Here is a 12710-nt window from a genome sequence, read left to right as displayed (position 1 = left end):
ATATGGCACAAAAAATTTTATATATAATATATAAATTTTTGCTATAAATGTATTAACGTATTAGTTAGATGAATTCATGTTTTGGACATGTAGTCGATTAAAAATTTATATGTTATACGTATTTTGTTGATTAGATATCAATGTTCTATATATGTAGTTTTATAAAAAATATTTATTGTGCACCAAAATTTATAAAATATACATATTTTATTAATTGGGTGTTAATATTCTAACATGTGATCTTTTAAAATTTATTTTTTGTGCTGTGCACAAAAAGTTTTATATTTTACACTAATATTTATAAAAAAAAATTTGTGCGGTGTGTATTTCATTAGTTGGGTATCAATATTTTAGACATTTTTTAAAAATTTTTATCAATATTTTTGTGTTATATATTAAAATTTATATATTTTTTATGAGAAAAACGTACAAAAACTGATCTTTAATTAATTAAAATTTCCTCTAACATTGACATCAAGAATAAATAATTAATTAAAATTTAAAATCAATCAAGTCAAAGCTAAATACAAAGAACCTTGCATATAGGGACGGAGAAATATTAGAAAGGGACAAAGAATATTTATATAATAAAATAAAATTAAAATAAAATTTTGAAAAAGACTAAACTAAAATTTACATATAATTTAAATGTAAAAAAATAAAACTAGAGAGATCATTTGCTCCGTTTCTTATTATGTGGCTCGGTCATTGCTTGCATCAATAACAAAACAATGCCTAAAAAATTACTTAATAGTTTTGTTGAACAGATATAAAAAAAAAAGTGATAATAATAAAAAAGGACAAGAAAAAAGAAGAAGAATAAATGCGTGATTAAGGTTGAAAATTTATTTAGTTGCTTAATTTTATTATAAAAAAATTATAACAATAAGAAATATTATTTTTGAGAGAAATTGTACGGTGGTGTATTTTGTAAAGTTATCAATAAATAAGAGCAAAGTGTCTCTCATCTCTTAGTTAATAATGACAGCGACAGCCATGCTGTATTTAGCAAAACCAGATTATCGGACTGGGATGTATTTGATATGAATGTGGATGATGATGATGATGATGATGTGGTTATATATTATAATTATTATCAGGAAAAACAACCTTGATACCTTAGATTTAATTTAGATTTGTAAAGCACATGAATAAACGAAACAATTTTCCCATCAATTGTCAAGTAGCTAGAAACTAGGTCTTTCATTATTGGTGGTTTGAAAAGAAAGATTCACCAAAAGCGATTCAATGTTTGTAAAAAAAAAAAAAATCCTTAATATGTGAATTTTCCTGGAGAAACTGAGTAATTAATTAATGATATGATGAACTGGCTACCTTAGCATCAACTAACTGGCTAGTTAGTATATCTTTATCTGTATTTATATGTATCCGAAAATCAATTAAAAGTGATTGAGATTTTTGAAGCCCTAATAAGTTAAGGTAGGGCAATAATGGTTGGTCACTCACTCACTTTGTGATTTGTGAGGTGAGGCCATACTTGAGCGGTCAAGTCAAAGAACACACTTGCATCTGACACGTGTGGTAGGTGTCGGTACTCCAATGAAACCTACCATGCATGCATCATCAACACATGAATATCATTATGGACTAATTAATATTTCAATTCATCGTCCTACCCATGCGGAATTATTATACAACATTAGTATTGTCCCAATTAATTTTTAAAGACGAAAAAGAAAAAAAAATGCAAAAGATGAAGAGCCACGTTTTCTTATATATACCACCTTAGTTGTTTCCTTAATAATCTAATTAATTATTCCTATTATTATTATTATAATTTATTGATAGATATATTAACCATAAATATAAATTAGGTTTAAGACATGTAATAATAAGTTTGAGGCTGGAAATAAATCGATGTACATGCATGGCACAATTAGGTTTCAATAATTAGGAGCTTAGGACCCAATGATGAATTGTTTGGTACTTGTTTTATTTCCAGATCACTGATATGATTCTTATGAGGACCTTCTAATTCTACTTCCATATACATATAAATTAGAAAAGAAAGAAGCTTGTTCTTGCACGTTTAATTTACGAGTATTGTGGTCTATCTTATTTCACAGCTAACAACTGCATTGAAGAAACTAGTACATTAATGAAACTAAAACAATGAAATTTATATAATTATATATGTGTGTGACAAAATAGCACGTATTCAAATATTTTAGCATGGGTATATATTGCAATCATATATATATACACAGCAAACTCTGACGACGTTCCATCCAAATAGAACTCTTCATATTTGAACCACCCGCATTAGAGAATTCAAAATTTTAATTTCAAACTCTAAAAAAATAATAATCAAAATATATATCTATATATTTGTCATGAAATTAATTATTTTAAAACTTAAATTAGGTAGAAGTACATTAATAGTTTTATACTAGGGAATACTAGGGCGTGCGTGCATCCTCTTCTGTAAAAACTACTTTTTTTTAGCTTAATTCTTAAGAAATGTGAAATATTAAAACACTCTTCCACCTTAGCCTATGACAACAATAAAAATGTCTCACGGCCCACAAATTCAGCCCAATAGAATACACAAATTAAATGATAATTTAGTCTTTATCTTATCTTATAGTTATCTTTATCTTTATCTCTATATCTTATCTTTGTCTACTTTTATCTTTTATATGCCAATACTCTATATATACTTAATTTTACTTTCATAGTTTACAATTCATTCAATCAACAATCAATAAAATTTCTTCATCTTTTTCTTTCACAATTCTTTTATTTTCCTATTCTTTCACAATTTTATTATGGTATCAGAGCTCCTCTTGAACTCTGCTGACATCCGTGGATCAAGGAGAAAGGGCACACCAGCAACTTCATCCGGAGTCTCTTTTGGACCTTTCGTCAGCCCAACACTTTTCTTTCATGGCACTTCCTTTCAATGAAGAAGCTCGTCCTTCAAACCAACTTGAGCTTCTGCCAAGTCCAACTACTCATTATCTTTGTTCCTTCAATACCTTTTCTACTGTTAACAATTCTTCAAATCGAGATTCATTCTTGAATACTTGGATCATTGATTCTGGTGCCACAGATCACATTGCATCAAATTTGTCTTGGTTTATTTCTTACACACAAATTTCTCCTATTATTGTTCATTTACCAAATGGTTCTCGAACTACTGTTTCTTATAAAGGCATCGTTCAATTTTCACCATCCTTGGTTCTTCATGATGTTCTTTATTTACCTCATTTTAACTTTAATATTATCTCTATTTCAAAAATTACTTCAGCACTCATATGTGAACTCACTTTTTCATCTTCTTCTTGCACTCTACAGAGCAACAATTTGGGGACAATTGATTTGGCCAGAATGAGAGAGGGATTATATGTCTTTGAACCCAATTTCGGTAAAAATTCATCCACTACACACTCCATAAATTCCATCCAATCTCCACCCATTACACCTTCCAATATATGGCATTTTCGTTTAGGACACCTTTCTGGGCAAAGACTTAATCATTTACATAAACAATTTCCTTTTATCTCTATGCATCATGACGAGGCTTGTGACATTTGTCATCTTTCTAAACAAAAGAAACTTTCATTTTCTCAAAGTTTTAACAAAGCCAATGCAAGTTTTGATTTATTACACTTTGATATTTGGGGTCCGTTTCGACAAAATTCTATTCATAATCATAAATATTTTTTTACTATTGTTGATGATTTTAGCCACTTTACATGGGTTACTTTATTAAAATCAAAAGGAGAAGTACAGAATCAAATAAAAAATTTTATTACTTTAATTGAAACACAATTCAACTCCAAAGTCAAAACTATTCGTTCCGATAATGGACCAGAATTTATTTTACCTGATTTTTATGATTCAAAGGGCATTATTCATCAACGTAGTTGTGTTGAAACTCCTCAACAAAATGGAAGGGTAGAACGCAAGCATCAACATATTTTGAACATAGCTCGTGCTCTTATGTTTCAATCTAATTTACCATCATCTTTTTGGTCTTATGCTGTTAGACATGCTGTTTATTTACTTAATAGAGTTCCATTATCCGCAATTAATTTTAAAACACCATTTGAGATTTTATTCAATCATCCACCAAATTATCATGACATTAAAGTTTTTGGATGCTTATGTTTTGTTTCTACCCAAATGGCAAATAGATCAAAATTTGATCCAAGAGCCAAAAAGGCTGTATTTATTGGCTTTCAATCTGGTTTTAAAGGGTATATTGTTTATGTTTTAGAAGATAAAAGAATTGAGATTTCTAGAAACGTGATTTTTTTGAAAAGATCTTGCCCTTAGTCACAAAAAATGTCCAATTCCAGACACTCAGCCCAACATTGCCAAACACACCTTCTCAAAAACAAGATTCAGTTAGTCTTCCAGTTGAACCCTCACCTATACCCATTGACCCAACTCCACCTAGTTCTTTATTTTCTCCAACAACCTCTCCTTCTTCCTCACTATCGTTTCCTAACCAAGTTGAACCCATGACCACCGAATCACTTTCAACACTAGACACCAGTCCACCATCACCTTCTCATCCCCCATCACCTTCTTCACCACCTGAGCAACCCCATCCTCGTCATTCTGACCGGCCTCACCGACCTCCAGCATATCTCTCTGATTACTTGTGTAATTCCTCTCTCATCTCTACAAATCAATCTCCCTCAAAGTGCAAGTATCCTTTATCTTCAGTCATGTATTTTTCTTCTCTTTCATCTTCACATAAAAAGTTTCTTTTATCTCTACATTCTGACGTTGAGCCAAAGTCTTTTAAGGACGCCAATCAACACTCTAATTGGCGTAGTGCTATGAAAGATGAGTTGGATGCTCTTGAGCTGAACAAAACTTGGCGTCTTGTTGATTGCCCTGCAGGGGTTAAGCCGGTTGGCTGTAAATGGGTCTATCGCATCAAACGCAAGCCTGATGGTTCAGTTGATCGATATAAAGCACGTCTTATGGCTAAAGGGTTCACTCAAACTGAAGGTGTTGATTTCTTGGAAACTTTCTCCCCTGTTGTCAAGCCTGCCACTATCAGATTAGTTTTGGCATTGGCTTCTATGAAGCATTGGCCTATACATCAGTTGGATGTCAATAATGCTTTCTTACATGGGGATCTTTCTGAGGATGTTTATATGACTCTGCCACCCGGATTGATATCTCCTCAACCGAATCAATGCTGTAAGCTACTAAAGTCACTGTATGGTTTACGACAATCTAGTCTATGTGGTATGACAAACTTTCTCATCTTTTGCTATCTCATGGATATCAGCAGACCTCGTCTGATTATAGTTTATTTGTCAAATTCATTGGTGATCAAATTTCTATCCTTTTAGTCTATGTTGACGACATTGTTCTCACTGGTAATTCCATTTCTGAACTTGCTGCCATTAAGTCTATTTTACATCAACACTTTCGAATTAAAGACTTGGGCCCATTAAAATATTTTTTAGGTATTGAAGTTGCTCAATCGGAGAAGGGAATTTGCTTATCTCAGAGAAAATATTGTCTTGATCTTTTGGATGATTCTGGTTTATTAGGTGCTAAACCTGCCTCTGTTCCAATGGATAGTACCACAAGACTATATCAAGACAAAAGTCCCTTGCTATCCGACCCTTTTGTATATCGTCGTTTGGTTGGCCGTCTTATCTATCTCACCACTACTCGACCGGACATCATGTATGACACTCAACAATTAAGTCAATTCATGGCATCTCCTACTGAATCTCATCTTCAAGCTGCCAAACATGTGTTACGATATCTGAAAATTAGTCCCGGTAAAGGACTTTTCTTTTCAAGGGAATCAGAAATTCAGCTTCTCGGCTTCAGTGACTCTGATTAGGCCGGATGTCCTGACACTCGGCAATCTTTAACATGTTATTGTTTCTTCTTAGGCAGTTCTTTAGTCTCTTGGAAGACCAAGAAACAAACCACCGTTGCCCGCTCTTCCACGGAAGCAGAATATCGTGCACTTGCTAACACAACTTGTGAACTTCAATGGATACTAAATGTGTTACAATTTTTACGCATCTCTCCTATCCGCCCACCAGTTTTATATTGTGATAATCAGAGTGCTCTTCATATTGCTGCTAACCCGGTTTTTCATGAACGGACCAAACATTTAGAGGTTGATTGTCACTTGGTTCGACAAAAAGCTCAAGCTGGAGTGATGAAACTTCTCCCAATTCCCTCTTCTGGGCAACTAGCTGACATCTTCACCAAGCCTTTGTCTCCTCAACCCTTCCATCTTAATCTAAATAAGCTTAGTGTTCTTGACATCTTTCATCCTCCAGCTTGCGGGGGCGTATTAAATCACTCTTCCACCTTAGCCCATGACAACAATAAAGATGTCTCACGGCCCACAAATTCAGCCCAACAGAATACACAAATTAAATGATAATTTAGTCTTTATCTTATCTTATAGTTATCTTTATCTTTATCTCTATATCTTATCTTTATCTCTATATCTTATCTTTATCTACTTTTATCTTTCATAGGCCAATACTATATATATACTTAATTTTACTTTCATAGTTTACAATTCATTCAATCAACAATCAATAAAATTTCTTCATCTTTTTCTTTCACAATTCTTTTATTTTCCTATTCTTTCACAATTTTATTATGAAATTTACGTTGTCATACAATATTAAAGAAAAAAATTATCCATTTATCTCTATTTATTAATTTAAATTTTTTAAATAAGTAATTTTATGATATTATATCTAAAATTAAATTCAATATTATTAAAGCACCTATTCATAAATGTTCAGTTGTTCACTTTCCAAGAGAGAATATATTATGTAAATTTCACACCTTTTAATTATAATATATCTAGAGAGAATTTATAAGTGTGAGACATCATTTATCTTTTGAATTAATTTTAAGAGTTAAATTTGACACACTCAATACAAATTTTAATAGAGTAGTGCTAGGAAGTGAATGGCCTAAACGTACAATATATACAATGGGCTAAATCTTTGGTTTATGAATAAAATAAACATCACCTATACTATCCAGAATAACCATCCGGATACCAGGGATAATAAACATCTCATGTTATAAAAAGTTAATTTTGGGTTTACCAAGATTCGAACTCTTGACCTTCTGGATCTAGAACTCTAACACCATGCCTGAAACCACTCATCCCAAAAGTGTAACCTGACAGGATAAAGTAACACTAATAACTATATCTCTAATACTTTTTAAACCTTCATTGTACACATTGTACGCTTAGATCATTGGCTCCCTATACTTTCTCATTTTAATAATATTGATTGTTCTTTAAATATTTTTCTTTCCTTTTTAAAGAAAAGCACGGTTTTTAAAACGATAGAGTACTAATAATAGCATAATTAGTTGCAATGTTTTGCAAGTTCTCCCCTCTCTTCCTTGAACTTGAAGTTTTTCTCTTTCTCTACTTTGCTTTTATTTAAGACTTTAACCCCCTTTTTTGGGTCTTTTCTGTGTTTCAATAAAAAACAAGCCTCTATCACCAAGTAAGGTGAAATCTTTTTTCATGACATTTATTAATTAATGTTCAATTTGCATAAACCCTTACCAAACACAATTGTATATTAATTAAGGTTTTGAATTTTGAATTGAACACTCTATTTCAATAATCTTTTGCAAGTCATACGCAATTAATAGATTAAACTAAAGTTGACAAGATTTAATTAGGAGATTTTGTATGATAATTATTTTATGGTTGAGTTTTGTAGACTATAACAATACAACACATTGCGTATTAGATTAGGTTAATAAAACATGCATCTAACATCAAGTCACTAAAAGTAGAATACTACTAAATGGTTTACATAAATTTATAACCTTGTTTGGATTAGCACGTCTTTTTGAGAAAATTTTTAAATAACTAAGTAGTAAGTAGTACATTGTTATATTGGGACATAATGAAGATATTCTTTAAAAATATTTAAACAATTCTCACTTAAAATTTAAAAACAGTGTCAGCACTTATTTTGTGATTCTTATAGCCGGTCCGGTTGACATGCAAAACCGTCTTGCAAAAAACCGGTTTAAAATCCGGCCGAATCAATAGTTAACCGGTGAACCGAATGAACCGGCCAGGTCAAAAACCAGTTCTCTCTCGAAAAAAAAAAACGTAAAAATGCCACTCCCAAAACACCCGACCCTGTCCCTTCTGTCTCACTCTCACATTCCAACCAAATCCCTAATTTGCCTAACCTTTGAGAGAAAACACCGCCGCCAACATCAGCTCCCAGCAACCACCACGGCATCCCTTCTCCCTCCCTCTCATCAGTCTCACTCACCCAAATCCCTAACCCACTACGGTGCTACTTCCCTCTCTCTCTCTCAGCCAGGCGCCAGCAGCCCCCGCCTCCTCGTCTCGCTCTCAGCCAACAACAGCAGTCTCCGGTGACCCATCGTCCGGAAAGCTGACCACCATTCTTACCTTCTCTCTTCTCTTCTCGCCTCTCCTTTTTCCTTCGAACGCTTCTGCCCCCACTCAGCTCTCGTCACTGCCACAGAGAGAAGCTGAATCTCTCTGCCCTGCATTGTTCCGCCGCTCGCGCCGCTCTCTGCGCCGCCGCGAGCTCAGCCGGCCACCACCAACTCTGGGCGGCACTACTTCTGCTCTTCTTCCCCTTTCCATTTTCTAGTCTGTCTCTGCTACATTTCAGGTCCCCTGCCTTATCCCTGCTTCCTGCTCTGTTTTTTTACTTTCTTTTATTAATTCTGTTATTAATTTTAGTTAGATTGCTGATTAATCATAATATAGAATTAAGAAATTGGTTCTTTTTTGTTTTCTTTCCTTCTTCTCTGATATTATCATTATTGTTTGGTTTTGGGATCTTTTCCAGTTTCTGCTCGTTGGCTGCCATAGTTTTTTGGGGCTCTATTCAGCTTTAGGAGAATACAGAAAGAAAAGAAAGCTACAAAAGTAAGAGTTTTTCCTCAGAAGAAAGATACCATACATACATTTAACAAGGTTTGTAAATATCTTAAACTAGCAGAACCTAGTGCAGTGAAATGGGTAGTGCTCATTTATCAAGCTGGCCATGGGAGAATTTTGGATTATTCAAGGTATATTATATTATGTGATGCATCTGTTTGTTAGAATAGATAGATATATATGCTGTTAGGTAGCTAGGTTGTGGTTAGAGGATTCTAGGCCTGATAATTTCTCCGTTCTTGATTATTCAACATGGCTTAATACTGCTTGTTTGCTGAATGATGTTGGTGTGATCATTACTGTGTTGTTTCTGTTTCATGTGACCTGATTCTACCTGCTGCCCTGCTGAACTATACTTGTGAAATTAAGTTTGATGCTGCCTCTGTACATGCAATCCATGCTTTTCTCATGTTAATTGCAATTTTTGGATTCATGTGCTTATATTTTGCTGCTACTTGCTACCCAAATTTCTAGAAATTGCTCTGTTTTTAAACTTGTTACTTAAGAGTTGAACATGGCACTTTTCAAATTCTTAATATCACTATATTTCTCTTCCTTAATGATCTATGAAGTTGTTTAGTTATAAACTTTGATGTTAGAAGTTGTTTGTGAACCTCTAATATTAAGTTATGGATAATTTATTATGTGAAATTTTAAATTTTATTAAGTTAAAAATTATTGAATTTATATATTTAAAATTATTTTTAAATTTTTTAATAATTTTATTTAATATTTAATTAAACCGGTTGAACCCCGGTCGAACCAGTGAACCATTGAACCAGTGACCTCATCGGTTTATTGACCGGTCCGGTTCTCGCAACCTTGCCTAGCACACATATGTATGATCTTTTCCCTCCAACAAAAAACGATTGATCTTCTTCTCGTCGTCGTCTTCGTGTAACGTTGCGCTAGTGAAGTTTTGTTGGTGGAGTTGCGGGTGTCATCGGTAGTGGTAAGTACCCTTAATGCGAAACTGGATGTGACTGTTACTTTCGAACGTTATTTGCTGTGCATGTCGTGGGTTGGGGTTTAGGTGTAATGTAGTATTGGGAGGGCATGGAAGATGTGTTGTGTGTGGTTTATGGCTTAGGTAGTTGTGTATTTTCTAATGCTTAGTGGTAATCGTTGAGTCAAACAATGATGCAGATGGTAGATATTTTCGTGATTCCTGTTTTCCATCACGGGGGTTACTTTCAACGGGCTCCGACTGGTGAGTTAGTTTATCTCGATGATAAGGTTGAGAGGTTCCCCCCCCCCCCCCATGGACTTGAATTTTGTAAATTTCGGTGATTTGATAACACTGTTCAAAGACTGGGATATCAATCATACAAGGAGGCATACTGGTATGACCCAAAGAGCAAGGATATAGAGTCAGGGCTGCATGTTCTGAGGGGAGATGCAGGCATCAACCAGATGCGCCAAGCAAAGATGACAAATAAAGATACTGATGAGTTCTATATATTTTTTGATCATCCTATTGATGACCCAGAGCCTGTAGATTATGCTGGTAAGGAAAACGTTGAGGCAGCGGAAGATGATGTTGGTGTCGAGGTGGATGAATTGGGTGAGTCGTCGACAGAGCACGATAGTTACGAGAGTGCAGAGGATGAGTCGTATGCACCTCCACCTCCCGGTAATGAAAGTAACAGTGGTAGTGGAGAAGATGTTGTCAGTGGATCTGTGTCTGGCAGAGGGAAGAGGAAACAAGTGCCTCATTCTTCTAAGAGAACCTCTCAGCCAAGTAAGCAACCCAGGAAGCAAGCGCGACATGTGTCTCAAAGAACAAGGTTTGTTGCAAGAAAGAAAGGGCCTGGCCATGAGTCCGAGGCAGTGGACTTGATGGACAACCCAGTGGATGTAGGCCTGCAGGGGAGCCCAATATATCTAGGCCTGCAACGGAGCCCAATAGGGCCAGAGGAGCAAGGCCAGCACTAGTAGACTACGTGAGTGATGTAGACATGGATGGTGATGATATTGTATGGGAGTATGAATCTGAGGAGCTGCATACACCTGTCTCTTCTGATGATGAGGGAAACAAACATCATTGGCCTGAGTTCAATGACCAATATAGTTTCGGAGAGGGAAGATTTGAGCTTGGAACAAGGTTTGCAACAATTGAGAGGTTCAAAAAGGTGGTAAAGGACACCTTTATTGCTGAAGGCCGAGTTGGTGTGGATAAAGAATGATAGGGAAAGAGTTATGGTTGGATGCAAGGATGGAGAGTGTGGTTGGATTGCCCACTTGTCTTACAATCGGCAACTACGATGCTTCCAAGTCAAGACGTATAGAAACGAGTACACTTGTGCAAGGGACCTTAGAAGCAACGCCCCTAATCAACACTGGATCAGTAAAAAGGTGGAGAAGAGGATGGCAACGCAGCCACATATGACAACCCATGAAGCTATTAATTTTTTAAGGGAGGACTTTGACCTTACTGCACACCCAAAGATGGTGTATAGAGCTGTGAAGGAGGCAAGGGAGAGGATGATGGGTAACGAAAGGCAACAGTACGACAAATTGAGGGATTACTTATTAGAGATACATAGAAGTAACCCTAGGTCTTCTGCATTGCTAGACCTGATTCATCAGCCTCAAGCAGCCCCTATGTTTGACAAGTTATATGTTTGTTTTGAGGCCTGCAAGCAGGGATTCAAGAGTGGCTACAGACCATTGATCCACCTAGATGGAGCATTTCTTAAAACATACCATGGGGGACAACTACTTTCTGCTGTTACACAGGATGCCAACAACCAATTTTACGTGGTTGCATACGCAGTTGCAAGATCCGAGAACAAAGAATCTTGGAAGTGGTTCCTAACATGCTTACAGGAGGATATTGGTGATGCATGTAGGCAACCACGGTTGAAATTTTATGTCGGATCAACAGAAGGTTAGTTCCTTTTTTGTCATTTCGTGTTTGTTGTCTTAGTCATTTACTGGATTATATATTGTTGTAAACATGGCTTCATGCCTTCATTGTTGTTAGGGACTGCTACCTGCACTGAAAGAGGTAATGCCTGGTGCACATGTTAGAAATTGTGTCATGCATATGTGGAAGAATTTCATAAACCGATTCAAGGATCTGTATATAAGAGAAATTGTGTGGGAGTGTGCTAGATGCACAACCATCTCAGAGTTCAAGACAACTATGGAAAGACTGAAAGTAGTGAACAAGGATGCTTGGGCCTATCTTATGAAATTTGAACCTGCTACCTGGGTTAGAGCATACTTTAGCCATGGTCCCAAGGTCGACAACCTAACAAATAACATGTGCGAGTCGTTTAACGCAAAGGTGGTGAAGTACAAAAGCAAGCCCATACTTACAATGTGCGAGGAGTTACGGTGCTATGTGATGCGGTGAATGGTTCAACACAAGAAACTTCTGGGGACTCATGAGGAAAAACTGGCACCAGTGCAAGAGAAAAGGCTACAAAGGCTTATGAAACCAAGCAACAAATGGACAGCGGAGTGGATTGGTGATAACGAGCGCAAACAGTTTGAAGTCACTCATAAAGGATCCAAAGTTGATGTGGATCTGATCAAACACAGCTGCTCGTGTAACAAATGGCAACTCACTGGTCAGTCAGGTTCCTAAATTTCAATATTATCATGCTGTGTATTTGCTATGAATTTATAGTTGATGTGAATTTCAATTTTACTCATAGATGATGTTAACCATGCTGTGAATTTGGACATGCTTGGTGTGAATCTAATTAACATGCTGTGAATCTGTTGATATTAACCATGCTGTGAATTTATATTAGTTCATTCA

At 35.5% G+C, this 12710-nt stretch overlaps 1 protein-coding gene across 1 annotated transcript; it reads left to right on the top strand.

The window, feature by feature from the left end:
* Positions 1-11137: 11137 nt before the first annotated feature.
* LOC148572531 (uncharacterized) lies at positions 11138-12299 on the top strand. Its single transcript, XM_088507575.1, has 2 exons — positions 11138-11812; positions 11925-12299. The coding sequence occupies exons 1-2, from the start codon at positions 11138-11140 to the stop codon at positions 12297-12299; spliced, it is 1050 nt and encodes a 349-aa protein (XP_088363701.1).
* The last annotated feature ends 411 nt before the right edge of the window (positions 12300-12710 follow it).

This window comes from Arachis ipaensis, chromosome B3 (genome assembly GCF_059453495.1).
Source record: "Arachis ipaensis isolate K30076 ecotype BB chromosome B3, ASM5945349v1, whole genome shotgun sequence".
NCBI lineage: Eukaryota > Viridiplantae > Streptophyta > Magnoliopsida > Fabales > Fabaceae > Arachis > Arachis ipaensis.
The sequence above is the reverse complement of the archived record's forward strand: the minus strand, read 5'-3'. Positions and strand labels throughout refer to the sequence as shown.

Excerpts from the sequence above, each read along its gene's own strand:
- LOC148572531 (XM_088507575.1), top strand. The coding sequence starts at position 11,138 with ATGGTTGGATGCAAGGATGGAGAGTGTGGTTGGATTGCCCACTTGTCT. Across the intron at positions 11,813-11,924 it reads AACCACGGTTGAAATTTTAT|GGACTGCTACCTGCACTGAA; the intron begins GTCGGATCAACA and ends CATTGTTGTTAG.